The 15,463-nt window shown below is 36.3% G+C and overlaps 1 protein-coding gene across 1 annotated transcript; it reads right to left on the minus strand.

Moving 5' to 3' along the window:
• Positions 1 to 947: 947 nt before the first annotated feature.
• Positions 948 to 15,054, minus strand: LOC140168905 (carbohydrate sulfotransferase 1-like). Its single transcript, XM_072192230.1, has 2 exons — positions 14,681 to 15,054; positions 948 to 2,235 (listed from the first exon to the last, which is right to left on the minus strand). The coding sequence occupies exon 2, from the start codon at positions 2,180 to 2,182 to the stop codon at positions 1,046 to 1,048; it is 1,137 nt and encodes a 378-aa protein (XP_072048331.1). The 5' UTR covers positions 2,183 to 2,235; positions 14,681 to 15,054; the 3' UTR covers positions 948 to 1,045.
• Positions 15,055 to 15,463: the final 409 nt, after the last annotated feature.

Genomic DNA, 15,463 nt, shown 5'->3' on the forward strand with positions numbered 1-15,463 from the left:
ATCCTTTATGTCAGTTTAAATTTAAGCCAACTGAAGTGACCAATGGTATTTTATGGTAATTTCAATTTGGTCTACTTATGTATATTTTGTAGATGTACAGATTTTCTCCATTTCCGCGACACCTAATTCTCATTTCATTCTTACTCCGCCAATACAACCAATGGAAAATGATATTTTAATATCATTTTAAAAATATCATTATAAAAATATCATTTTAAAAATATCATTTTAAAAATATCATTTTAAAAATATCATTTTAAAAGTATCATTTTAAAAATATCATTTTAAAAATACCATTTTAAGAATATCATTTTAAAAATATCGTTTTAAAAAACACAATTTTCTTACAAGATACATAAGACCATACATTGTAGGTTACAATCGTGAAAAAAATGAAAAGGCCACTATATACGTCGTATGCAGAAACGGAGATGAGAGGGTGGAGGTAGAATAAGTGTCCCCATGCCACGAGCTATATAGATGCATGACCATCAAATACTGTCCATTTCTACTAACCTTTCATAATTGAATTGCCTTGCATCAAAACAAGAAGGAATGTAACCCCAAAGTCACATTTTATGTCCTATTTTGAACAGTTTTCACATGCAAAAGCAAAAGTGCGCCATTTTGATGATGATAAAAGTCTAGAATAAAGGGGTCACTGGGTTGCCGAACTTTAAAAAGGGGGCATCAGGTATGTCGACTTCAGAAAAGGGGCCTATTGATAGGCACATACCCACATACCCTTCACTCATTTCAAAAGTTGAGTGCCCCGGGCATAAGCTAATCCAAGCTGTATCAAAATGATTGGTACTCATCAGTTTTCATTGATTATCGACGAGCCTGATACATCAAAATTCAACATAAGATCAAACTAATTTGTAGATTAATTGTAAAATAAGTCATAAACTATACATTCTGGCAATATCAAGAGGATCCAATGTTGCATTTGGAAGTGGCGGGCTTTTTAAAAATGTCAAATTTTATTGGTACTAATCATTTTGATACACCCTGTACTATATCAAATTTGCAAAGCGCCAGCAAGTTATACAAGCTCATATCCCAACATGTCCAAAAGCTTCTTACACCTGTGCTGTACGTCATCTATTACGCTTCTATCTAACTCTGTCTGCCACTGATAGGCTGTAATGTTAGAGTTCCTCGTCGTCACTTTGCCCTTACCAGTAGTGTGTTTAGTGTTTCTATCTATCCATTGCGTAACACTATGCGGTAATGGCGTTTGAATAAAGTTATATAAATCTCTAGTCACAGAAAGAGGGTTTCCCGCCAAATCTTCATAACGAACAAGTTTATATCGTCCCGCTAACCATTCCGGTGTGTCTAACCAATACTTAAGGTTTCTCTCCATATGTGTACAGATTTCCGACACTTCATTGGCCCTCATTGGTTCCGGCCCGGAGTTCCCATTCGTAGTTGAATACAGTCGCTCAGCTCTCACTTCCCCAACTTTCTTTAGAGTTTTGTATCTGGAATTCATGATACCACGTGGATCTCGTACCAGATGAATAACCTTAAAATTGAGTTTAGGATCAGTAACTAGATCATACAAATTTTGTATATCGGACACTCGTATAGTTTTGATAGCTATTCCTTTATGCTTTCTACACATTGCGGCGAGATTATTGTTTTTCTTGGATCTGCAATAAGAAGCCATTGACCGTATTGGGTCAGTTCCAATGTGGAAACAAAGATCTCGTAAACGAGTCCAATTTGGTAACTCTGTAAAGTCACAGCGATATAAAGCGGACAGAAGCTGCTTAGAATACGACCATGGAACTACCTGGTACCGAGGGATCGCTCGTACCGAGGGATCGGTCTTCATTTTCATGATTTCATACGATCGCAAAGGCTCGAAAAAATACATGTAATCATCATTTTGGTTAAAAATTTCACTTGTGAATGTCGATCCAGAACGTCTTAATGTAAATATAATTACATGTTGGTTATCTGGCTGTTCATTTGTTGGTGTATCATTTACTGATGGCCTGTTAATATATGGTTTAATAGCGTTTTCGTTTTTAAAATAGACTTGTGCGGGATGTACTGTTCCTCCTTTACCAAGGTTACCATGGTGACTGTACAACATGAAAGAGATCACGACGAGAGTGGTAAAACTGAAGAAGTACTTCCTGATGTGTGTTCGCCAATTTGATTGAGTCATGACGTCGAATGTTAGCCTTTAATTCAGATAGTCTGCTTAAGGTAGTGCCGTATCTATATATGCATATCAAAGAAGAAAAACGAAACAATAATAATAGTGTTAACAGGGGCGTAGCCAGCTTTCTTGGTCGGGGGGGGGGGGCAAAATAAAATTTCAAGGGCACAGTTGAATTTTGTTTTTGTTTTTTGAGAGACTGTACATGTCTTCGAGCTTCCAAAAATGTCTCATTCGGACGATGTTCGCGCGTAGCGTGCAAAAAATTTGAATTCGATACTATTCTTGCCCATAATCGAGATGAAAATGGCTTTATTGTGACAATGTGCGCGCGCAGCGCTCAAAAATGTTGTTTTTTACACTATTTTGGCCAATGATCGGGGTGAATTTTGATGGAAAAGGGGCTCCTTGCCCTTTTTCTTTTCCTTTGCCCTTTGGTCAGAGGGGCACTTTTTTCTTTCATTTTTTGTCAGCGGGGCAGTTAACTGATTTGAGTAAAATTGGCGTATACGATGCGGAATAAGATGGGCTTCACGCTAATGTTTTGATTTTTGGATTCTGATATTTATTTCTCGACTTGCGTTCAAATTCATTCGCCCGGTAATTTTTTTCTGGGACACCCTGTATACATACTGGGTCGGTCAGTAAAGTTTACCTTTGGTTATATTGAATATTTAGATGGAATTTCTTTATGATCACATAAATCATGCAAATAATGTACCTTTGTCTTTCAAATTATATCATATACTTGATTACGTAACAGTATTAGCATAAAATCAATAGACTAGTGACACTGCCAAATCATGCAAAAAGGAGGGCACGTGTTTATAACATGTGAAAACAGCAAAAGTACGTGGTACATGAAAGAGATTCATTTGGTAGGATTGTTGAGATCATAAACTGGTTAATTATGCTAGCCGAATCCAATAAATATTACTCACGGAACTGAGCTTTCGCCAACTTGACTGATGACTTGATCACATATGAACTGGTCCACTGCTTTTCCCCCGAAACTTGGTTGCTATTGACGCATCCTCGTTACCCGGAAGTGATGTTGACTTAAGCAGTGGGTCATATATATGATCTAGAAAGTATGCACCGTCGTCGCGGTTGAGTGAGTTCTTGTCCTTTTTTCTTGCCCTTTTTTCTTGCTCTTTTTTCGGTGAGCGAATTAGTGTGGTGGTTAAAAACAAAATCAAATCGCTAAAAAAAGCAAAGTTCAGAATCTAGAAACACTTAACATGGACGATAAGTCATGCCGCCATGTTGATTCGTTCCTCGAAAGGAAACGTAAAAAAGAGGAACTTAAGACCAAAGAAAGACAGAATCAGAATTAAAATGCCTGGTATTAAAGCAAGAAACCAAAACTCGTAGTAAGGAAAATACCGAATTGGACCTCGACGGAACTCAACTCAAGAAATGGAGAGAGAAATGGGTGAAAAACATCTCCGACAAGGAATTCAGACCCACAACAAAAACTGCTCGCTCGTAGGTTGAATTGTGCGGTGAGTGTGGACAAGATCCCCCAGACGGAGTATATCGTGGCATGTGAAACAGCGTGTCCTAAGATCCCGTGGCAAGAGGCCCAAAGTCTTCGTGCAGAAGTAACAGGTATGCTAAAAACAGCTAGTTCCAAAATCAAATATCACCAAAGAAGAAAGATTGGCATTGAATGAGTTGAAAAATTCAAAAGATCTGCTTATAATGGGAGCAGATAGAGGTAGATGCACCGTTGTCCAGACAACAACCGAGTATGCAAACAAAGTGCATGCCATGTTAAACGATGAGCGTACATATGAAAAGTTTTAAAAAAAAGATCCGACCCAAATGTACAAGCACAAATTTGAAGCGATTGAAGGAAGAAAAAAAGATCGTCGAGGGGCAATATAGGTTGCTGTATCCCACAGCAGAAAGCGTTCCAGTTCCAAGACTATATATTGTACCACTAAAATCCATAAAGAAGGAAATCCCATCAGACCTATTGTGGATTATGCTGGGTCGTTAGGCTACCAAACTTCCAAAGCTCTCGCGGAAATTCTGGGTCCCTTAATTGGCAACACAGATCATCATGTTGTCAATCTAAGCAACTGGCTGAAGAGATGACAGGTGTGCTGATAGAGGAAAATGACATCTTTAATTCCCATGACGTGGTGTCATTATTTACTAACACGCCCATTGACAAGTCACTTGACATTATCAAAGACATGCTGGAAAAAGACGAGACGCTCAATACAAGAACAAATCTCACTCCAGATGACATCATTCAACTCCTCCAATTTGTATTAACCATGTTAACTACCACATACTTTAGCTTCCGTGGGTCAATATACCGCCAGGTGTTTGGAGCCGCGATGGGTAGTCCCGTCAGTCCAATCGAAGCAAACCTCTTCATGGAGTGGCTGGAGCAGGAAGCAATAACAACTGCGCCGCTGGATTGTAAGCCCAAGCTATGGAGGAGATATGTCGATGACATTTTGGAAATTATCAACAAAGACAGTACACAAAAGTTTTCTGACCACCTCAACACCACTGATCAATCTGGGAACATTATGTTTACGTATGAAGAAGAGAGAGAGAGAGCCAAATACCATTCTTGGACACATTACTCATCCGTAAACAAGATGGTACAGTCAAACTACTTGTTTATTGCCAAAAAAAACCCACATATTTAAGCTTCAAATCTCAACACCCCCTTCACCAGAAATTAGGGGTGATCCAGACAATAATGGACAGAAAAAACAAGATTGTTACGGAGGAAGACGACAAGAAATACGAGGAACAAATAATACACCAAGTGGGCCGTGGACAAAGTGAAACAACAAATGAAGAACAAAACAACAGCAAAACCTCAGAAGAAGACAACTGAGACTCAAATTAAAGGCATGGTGTTTATATCATATGTGGAGGGTACTTCTGAAAAATTGCAAAGAGTTTTCCGCAAAAATGGGTTTACAACAGCCATGAAACCAACCAACACTCTAAAAAGTGTTCTTGTCCATCCAAAAGACATCGAGCACCCCAGCGAAGTCGTATATAACATCCCGTGCAAAGGATGTAATAAATCATACATAGGTGAGACTGGTAGACCATTTGGGGTAAGGAAGAAGGAGCATCAGAAAGACACAGAAAAGTTCGCTACCAAAATTTTCACTAGAACCGGCAGAAAGCTCTCTACCACCGAACAGCACAAGTTTGCAATAACCGACCACGTAGCACAAGAAAATCACATCATCGACTGGGAGGGGGCCAAATTACTGGATAGAGACTCAAACGCCTTCTCAAGAAGAGTCAGGGAGGCCATCCAAATCAGAAAAAAAGGGTAAGAACTCACTCAACCTCGACGAGGGTGCATACTTTCTCGATCATGTATGACCCACTGCTTAAATCAACATCACTTCCGGGTAGCGAGGATGCGTCAATAGCATCCAAGTTTCGCGGGAAAAGCAGTGGACCAGTTCATCTGCGATCAAGCCATCGGCCAAGATGGCGAAAGCTCAGTTCCGTGAGTAATATTTATTGGATTCGGCTGGCCTAATTAACCAGTTTATACATGGTACATAATCATATCTAGTTTTGGGAAGAAGTAAACACTACAATCAAAGAAAAAACGAGTTGGCACACTTTGACAATATGAGAACTCTTCATTGCTGCTCTGGGGAGCCCAAAGTCAAAATTGCTTCATCAACATTACATTGGGGAGAGGGGCAGCGATTTACAGTTATTATGCCAGAGTGTGCCAACATTAATTTCTTTGATCTGAGGGATATCCTAAATATTGCATCTCTATTTCGTTTTTGGCTTATAACTCCAGGACGGATTATCATAAAAACTTCTTGTTTCACACAATGATAGAGTATAGTGTGGGCTTTATGATTAAGACAATATTTTGTAAAAATATGCTTGTTTAGTTAGGGAGCAGTCATAAAAACTCTGCTCATGCTATTTCGGGCACAATTAGACATGTCTGAGGGAAATCCTAAATATGTTTCGCATATTTATTTCGTTTTGGGCTTATAACTCCAAAACGGATTATTATGAAAACTTCTTGTTTCCCACAATAACAGAGTACAATATGGGCCTTATGATTAACGTTATATTTTGTAAAAATATGCTTGTTTATATAGGGAGCAGCCACAGAAAACACTGTTCATGCTATTTCGCGCACAATTAACATATAGGAATAATCATCTAAAACACATCTGGTAGCGCGCGATCCCAAGTAATGGCAATATTTAGCTAAATGTTGTCTAAAGTCTGCACAAAAAGTAACTCAGCTGTTATATATACGACTATAGATTCAGAACTAATAATTGTTTTTACAATATTTCAACATAAAAAGAAGGATGATTTATTTACTCGCATTTTGATACCCCATTTGTCCAATTTTGTTCAACATTGACAATACAGCAGTGTTTTGAAAGAAAAATACACCAATTTAAAAGTTGCAGTTATTTGTATTGATTTGAAGTAAGCGCGAAGATAATGGCGGGCTTTACGTGTTTACAGTGCTTGCATTATAACCATTGATCGATGTAAACTGCAACTTTTAAATTCGGGTAGGCCTATTTTTTCTGTAAAAGCACTACTGTGTTGTTAATATTGAACGACATTTGACAAATGGGGTATCAAAATGCGTGTAAATAAATCATCCTTCTCTCTATGTTGAAATATTGTGAAAACAATTTTGTTCTGAATCTATAGGCGTATTTATAACAGCTGAGTTACTTTTTGTGCAGACTTTATATAACAAATAACATGAGTTAATGGTTCATTTAGAACGATTCTGTTTAATTAAGGGGTACTACACCCTGCCCAATTTTGTGCCTATTTTTGCATTTTTCTCAAAAATTATAGCGCATTGGTGACAAGTAAGATATGTATATTATAGGGCAAGGACGACAACTAAAACCAGTTCGCTTTTTCAAGTGAAAACCCGAGTTAAGCTTACTATAAGCTTACAATGATATAATATAGTTTACTGTGGTAATAGCGTCAATGTCAATTAAACATGCCAGTGATAAAAGAAATAGTAATTCTGGTGTCTGTAATAACTGAGACTGATCAAATCCGCAAAACAAAAATAGCGGAGGATCATGTAATGTAAAAAAGTGGGAAAACTTATGTTAGTCAAGTGACTCACTTAAGTTAGTCATATGATAATACACAATACTCAAAAACTGAACTTAGTATGTCATTGTGACCTATAGTATGTCATTGTGACCTATAGTAGGCCTATGTCATTGTGACCTATAGTATGTCATTGTGACCTATAGTATGTCATTGTGACCTATAGTATGTCATTGTGACCTATAGTATGTCATTGTGACCTATAGTATGTCATTGTGACCTATAGTATGTCATTGTGACATATAGGTAGGTGTGTCATTAGACCTTACTTTTCAATCGATGACTTGTAGAAATTGTGTACGGTGAAATCAGATCTGCATTTTGTAGCTGATATTTCATTAGTTTTGCTGTAAATTGCAAGTATTACATCGGTCATGCCATTAAATCATTTAAATTCAATCAGGCCCAGAATCATCTTGTTTGTGTGAAGGCATACATGTAGGCCTATACAATTGTTAAGACGATTTTGTCGAAACGGATAGCCTAGTCATGCAGTGGGGGGGGGTGCAAAATAAAATTTCGGGGCACAATTGACAAAAAAAATTGCAGTTGCAAATACACCGGTTTTGTTGTTTAGAGAGAGCATTTCATGTATTTGAGCTTCCAAAAAAGGCTTTATTGGGACGATGTGTGCACGTAGCGTGCAATATTTTTGTATTTTACACTATTTTCTTCGCCCATGATGGAGATGAAAATGCCTTTATTGTGAAAATGTGCGCACACATCGCGCAAACGTTTTGTATTTTACAATATTTTGGCCCATGATCGGGGGGAATTTGGGTGGAAAAGGGTCTCCTTGCCTCTTTTCTTTTCCTTTGGCCTCCAGATTTTATCTTTCATTTTTTGACGGGGGAACTTTTTCTTTCATCTTTGTCATGGGGCACTTTCCCCCTTGCCCACCTGGCTACGCTACTGCCGAAATGGTGTGTTTTGCTATTATGGGCCAGTTCGCGTGATCGCAAAGCTCAAAATTGTGCAATTTTACCCTATTTGGCCCCAAACAGGGTGCTTGTCGATGTGTTAAAAAAGTTGCATTGGGCAATTATGTTTTTTTTCTTCTACTAGGATTACTATAAAATTTTTAACACTTCATACTTATATATCTTTGACTATTGAATGACTTGTCAAAATACATAAAGGACCTGATCAAATACCCTTATCTGGAATGAACTTTTGTTCTGGTTTTACTAGCACATTTGCGCGCGCGAAAAAATTTCAGGCTATTTTATATGTTTTGCTTCAGGACTAATGTAGCTAAAGTTTTTACACCCCCTATGTGCCCCGAAACTTTTTAACCCCCCCCCCCTGTTCATACACCCAAAACTTTTTTACCCCCCCTATTCAGGACTCCTAAAATTTTTTGTCCCCCCTACTTATCCCCCCCACCAAAGTATTTATGAACCTCCCTTATAGTATAGACAAAAACCTCAATTCCGTGACCATTCTCTGGCTAGTAATGTTTGACTATTTTGAACAAAAATAGCCCTCGCAAAAATCCCGGCATTTTTTGCTAGAGGGCAAAATCCAAAATGGCCCCCGCCGCCATTTTGACAAATTTAGTTGAACCAGAGCCCCTAAAACCGTGTACAAAGACACTTTTTCGGATAAGTCGACCACAGTGTTTTCAAATCTGACATCACTTTGACATTTACCACATCAATTTTAGCCAGAAATCAAAGATGGCGGCCACCGGCGCCATTTTGAAAAAAATTAGTTTGGGGCCATAGCATAACAGAATCGTGTACAAAGACACTTTTTTTGGTAAATCCCCCATGGATTCTGAATCTGACATTAATTTAACGTGCCCAGAAATCCAAGATGGGCCCCATTGGGTAGAGCAAAAACGTAACCTTTGAATGGGAGCCTTATCTGTGGTTTAGACTGCCTTATCTGGTGTGCTTATCATGCTTGCTGTAGTTTGATGTCATTGTGATATGTAATTTTGTATTTAGGGCCTATACTTTGTAAATCGCTATATCGTGTTTGATGCTTGCTGTATAGTTTATGTTGTTTTGATATGTAATTGTGTATTTAGGCCGATATGCTTTTAAATCGCTATATCATGTTTGATGTAGGCCTACTAATTTGTTGTATAATTTTGTAATTAGAGTATGCTTTGTAAAGCGCTTAGCGACTTCTGTTTTAAGGGCTTCATAAATGTTTCTTTCTTAATTATTATTATTATTATAGTTGAAATACGTTTTTCAAGTGCCAAAACGAGATCCAAATGTAGGCCTTTTATACCGTGTATTTCAATGGGCGCGTTTAATGGTGGTGCGCTCCCTTATAAGAGGCTTTCAAGGTGTGTTACTATATGTACGCGCTTCTGTACAAAAAAGACATCGAATAGGCCTATAAAGAGCGAAAGTCTTACAAAATCATTGTATTTCATTCGCAAATGCTTTATATAACTTTTGTGATTAATTTTAGGAACATTTGTTTTAAAATTTACCCCAAAATACAAGGGTCTGACGTTAAGAAAAGCATAAAAAATCACTATCGTGAGTGCTTTGGCTGTAAATTTATACCAGATCAGAATAACGTATAAAACTTGTATTTTTGCTTAAATTGCCAATATCAGTAGGCCTTGTTTTGAAGACAGAGAAAGAGAGAGAGGGAGGGGGGGGGGGTACTTTGACTTAATTATGTAAAAATTATATATTGAAGATATTCAAAACATGAATACACACATTTTGTACTTTTCTCAACTAAAACAATTAAAATTGGAAAGTATATATATTTTATATTAACTCTTATTACATACACAAGCCGTTTTCGGCAATTTTCACAAGGATTTTATAAATTTTAAAATTGATTGGGGGCACTTCGTCAAGCTACGCCCTGGAAAATTTGTTGAATTTGAATTTATAGCCTTGATATCTTTGATGAAATCAATGCTGCTATTCCCCTGATTACAATGTAAAGGTAGGCAACAACAACAATATCAAAAAGCAATTATTTGTAAATCGAATTTTATAGGATGAAAATCAACAAGACAGACTTAGCAGGCCTACAAATTTCTGAATTATATAAAGTGAAAAACAATCAATCACGATTCACTGCACTCAGCGAATCAATCAAATAAAACTAAAAAGAAAGGAGCAAGAAAGAATAAAGAAATAGTGAAAGAGAAAGAAAGAGAGAGAAAGAAAATTAACGAAAAGAAAGAAAGAAAGAAAGAAATGAAAAAAAAAAAATGAAAAAAAAAAAAAAAAAAAGGGAGAAAGAAAAGAGGAAAGAAAGGAAGTAAAATGAGAAAAGAGAAAAAGAAAAGAAAATTCAGCCACACGGAGACTCGAACCCACAAAAATAGTTCATATTAGATTCCCAGTCCAACGCTCTATCCACTAGGCCATAGATCAACTTACGAATTTGTCTGTTCTCAAAGCGGATGATATAACTATAATTGGATGCAATTACATATGATTACAATCGCGTCCGCATTATGGCTCTTAGAATAAACACGCATGTCGGCGCTGAAATTTTGAACGAACTGATGGAGGAAAACCTCGTTTTTTGCAAAACTAGCTTCAATTTGGAGTGAAAATCAAATGGAATAGCAATTGGCAGAATGTTGAGAAATAATGTAGGTATTCAGATGTCTAAATTAACGTCTCGTAATCAAGATATCGATAATTTCACAAACCAGCTTTTTCTCAAGCAAATTCTCCAAAATTTTCCCCAAAACGGGCTTTTAAAATTTAATCGGTACTGTATTTGGTTCTTCCCCATGGCAACATTATTTCTTTGATCGATTTGTAATACAATACGAAAAGAAGAAAACAATCGCTCGGTGTGGATTTATACGGAGCGCACATTTGAAAAAAACCTCATGGAACGTGTTTTTGATCTTGTGAACATGGTGGGTAAAAATGCTTTAAACGAAGGATTTTCAAATTTATTCTAATAATTTGTATATAACACACACAAAAATGTTAAGCTACATCCAATGCACCAACATTTCACTCGCTGCGATATTTGATTACTGAGAAAACTCTGTTTTAGAGAACAACTTTATACGTCTTTTATACGTTTTTATACGTCTCTTTGGGTAACCTTAAGTGCATAGGTGGGATGAAAAGCCGACGATCAATTGAAAATTTTGACCTTTCGTATTGAAGATATGGATTTTTTTCCCAAAACACCCAAAAAAAATTAGGTATTTTTGGGAAAAAATCCATATCTTCAATATGAAAGGTCAAAATGTTCAATTGATCGTCGGCTTTTCCTCCCATATCATTAGATTTATAAAATTTACTTCGACGACTGTTATATATCAAAAATGTGAAAAATATCAAATGTTAATAATTTGTCATAAAATTTGTATTATATCGTGATTTTCAAAATTATTTGATTTCAGAAAGACATTCTTCGTATTCAGAATGCAATTCGATATGTCTGATGTGCTCTCATGTCCCACAAAAAATACTGTCGAAACGCTCATTCGCTGTTGTGATTTGGTAGTTCACAGTATCTTGCAAATGGTAGTGAGCTTTGGAAGGGGTTATATGCATGCATAATTAATAGATAGACATATTAATGTTTTGTTAATGGGTAGTGTGTATAGTCCAAAAATAATGTGTTAGAGCAAATTGAAATATATAATAAAAGGGAAGAAAAGCATGTAGGCCTATAAATCATGAAAATGAAAATACATAAATTAAATAATAAGTGAATTTAAATGCCAAAGAGTGGAAAAGAGTGATATTGGTCACAAAAAGGATATGTAATTACCAAAAAAGACAAATTCAAAAAACGCACAAAATTGGTTGTTTCTTGCCAATCAAACAATTCAAAACCCACCCAAGTCCATGGAAAGTGATTTTGAGAAAAAAAACCTGTGTATCATTTTAATTCCTTCCGTTAGATTTACCTGGTCAATATGGTAAGTTTTACGTGCAAATGAGTAGGTTAAACTGTATTAGGTATGACAATTAGCATTTCAGGGACTTCGTGGGGTTCATTTTAAATGCTGGACTTGGGTGGTTTTGTGAATCATATACAAAGACAATAATGTTGGAATGAGATTACCACTAGTAAAATAATACAAAATAAAGCACACAGGTATGTATAATGTTGATAAGCATTCTGCCATGTAATATAAACCACACACTTTCCTTGATTAAAACCTTTTTTTTTTCAAAAGTCACTCTCCAGTAATGAATGTGTTACAAGTGGACAGTCATGTCTACACTAGAATTCACTTCGACCTTTGCAGGACTTAAACCCCATTTAAAGCTATTAAACCAAGATAACACTCATTGAAAACTGCTCAACTGATGAAATCAGATCTTCTCTGGTTGTGCACATGTGTATGTTTTACCTGTGCGGTATCGCAATGAGCTGGTATTATAGTTTCAGTTGGTTGGGTAACCGATTATAAAGGAAACGCAGGGTAACAATGGTATGTGGGCCTTTGTTCACGAAATGAGACAATGGTCTGCTTATTGTTAACCAGCATTTTTGAAAATGAGCAACATAATGATTGTTGACTAAAGGGATCTAGAATGAGCGTTTATGGCGTTTCGACAGTATTTTTGTGGGACATGAGAGCACCTCAGACGTATCGAATTGCATTCTGAATACGAAGCATGTCTTTCTGATATCAAATAATTTTCATTTTTGAAATTCATGATATAATACAAATTTTATGACAAATTATTAAAATTTGATATTTTTCAAATTTTTGATATATAACAGTCCTCGAAATAAATTTTATCAATCTAATGATATATTCTTAAAGTGTATGTAGCTGGGAGGAAAAGCCGACGATCAATTGAAAATTTTGACCTTTTATATTGAAGATATGAATTTTTTTCCCAAAAGAGCTATTTTTTTTTTTTTTGGTGTTTTGGGGAAAAAATCCATATCTTCAATACGAAAGGTCAAAATGTTCAATTGATCGTCGGCTTTTCATCCCACCTACATACACTTTAAGTATAAATCATCAGATTTATAAAGTTTACTTCAAGTACTGTTAAATATCAAAAATATCAATTTTTCATGATTTGCCATAAAATGTGTATTACATTGCGAATTTAAAAAATCAAAATTATTTGATATCAGAAGGACATTCTTCGTATTCAGAATGCAATTCGATATGTCTGATGTGCTCTAATGTCCCACAATAAATACTGTCCAAACGTTCATACCCCTTCCCTTAACACGGTTTGGAAATAATGTCTTCATATTTTTTGGTGTTATCTATCGTTTACATATCCTTCCTAAACACAAAAGTGCGAATACTTTCAAACACCTAAATTAGCTAAAAATTTAGGACATGTTACAAAACTATATTTTCTAGAATTTCATAGAATACTTAAAATGTAGCTTGTACCGTTTTTTTGTGGCATCCTTCAGAAGAGAGAGGTCCGTTACCAATATTTTTGGTCAAATCTCCATTCAATTAATACGGGGAGTTGGCTAGCTATGCCTTGCCCTCACTCATATTTTACCAAAGTGCGACTATTTTTGAACATCTAACCTATCTGTAATTTTAGGTCATGTTAGAGACATATATTTGCTAGAAGTTTGGAGAATACTTCAAATATTGGCCGGTTATTTTTCACACAGTGATGTTAACTAGGCAAATGCCTATACTTCTAAACATACACTATTTGTAAAGGTCGCGCGTCAATGGTGAGAGCACTGGACAGGGTCTAATTCTGCATACAACCGGGCAACGTTATTTCTATAGATTTGCTGCGCATTCAAATTGCATTGTATTGCATCGTAATTTCATTTATGTCTATGCTAATTATGTTTACACAACATGAACTCACGTGTTTTCAAGCAAATTCGCCGATAATAGGTGATCAAAAGCGATCGGAATGTTACAAAAGTACAGATCGCATTCAGCTTACTTCATATGAGATGATCTTGGGAAAAATATGGCATAATTTGTCTTGGTGCTTGCGGAATGCCATGCAGTAAAATATTAAAACGTTGCGGCAATTCATGATTGACAACTAGCAATCGGCGTGTCCTTCGTATCCTCCGCTGTCAATTTCTTATCCACTCACTAATCCTCACAAATGCTTTGTGTTGATTACGTAATGTGTGGAGGCAAAATGCAATAAGTACAATGAAATAATGAGTAGGGCGGGCTCCGAGGCGGGTTTCTTCTTCATCTTACGTAACAGTATTGTTCTCCAAAAAAACCCGGAAGCTTGTCGTTTGGAGCTCTAGCTGAAATACAGCAAGATAATGTAAGATAGTAAATGTAAACCTGTATTTTAGCTAGAGTATCTCGAGCTAGAGAGCACTGTGTATTGTGTATAGGAAAACGGACAGTAACTGCAGTATGATAAATAAATAAAAGTAAACACTGTATACGGATTACACTATAAATGAAATCAATGATAAGGATAAACTTACCTCATGTAATTTTGTCAATTTAATTGGCAGCTCCTATCTTTCGGTCCAGTTACAAGCTGACGCTACAACAGGTGGTGCGATGTACTACTAGTTGTAAAGTGAAGTTTGTTTGTGTTTCAAGATGATGATAAGAGGAGAGTGATCTGAAGATTTCACTATGCATCTCCCGGAACTCATATGTATACTGAAGTGAAACTATTTGCAACACTATAGCATTAGATAAAGCTGATCTCTCAGAATCCAGATGACTCGTGAAGACACCACAACTTAATTTGCATGAAAAATAACCCCATCAACATGAAGTTGGTATGATCTTTCTAATCCCATCAACATTTCTGGGGCTTTTCAAATTTAAGTGCGCTGTTAAACAATAATACATCCTGCATTTTCCATGTAGGCCTATAGAAATCTTCTCTGGTGTCACAAAATAATGCTTTGCATAATCAATAATCAAAAGAGTGAAAAGACGGGATAGGAAACACACTTGAAACCAACGCCCAGAAGGGTCTATTGTTCTATTGTGTCCGATTTGAGCGCTGACATAATTATTGGAAAATGTTGCCAATCAATATTCATGTGAGTGTACATTCAACGTCCAGTTATCGAAATTGGGTGACATGTGTTTGGCAGGTGTGAAATATATCTGACTGGGTGTTTTAATTACGTAACGTATTAAGGTTTTGGCATCATTAAATGGCTGCCTAGTGCTGTTATATGCTTAGCTTCTATAATAATGATAATTTTTTTTATTCATTCCTTTATTTTTCCTTTCTCTGCACTTAT

The sequence above is a fragment of the Amphiura filiformis genome, chromosome 14, assembly GCF_039555335.1.
Source record: "Amphiura filiformis chromosome 14, Afil_fr2py, whole genome shotgun sequence".
Lineage (NCBI taxonomy): Eukaryota > Metazoa > Echinodermata > Ophiuroidea > Amphilepidida > Amphiuridae > Amphiura > Amphiura filiformis.

Coding starts and splice junctions, on each gene's coding strand:
- LOC140168905 (XM_072192230.1), bottom strand. CDS start 2,182: ATGACTCAATCAAATTGGCGAACACACATCAGGAAGTACTTCTTCAGT.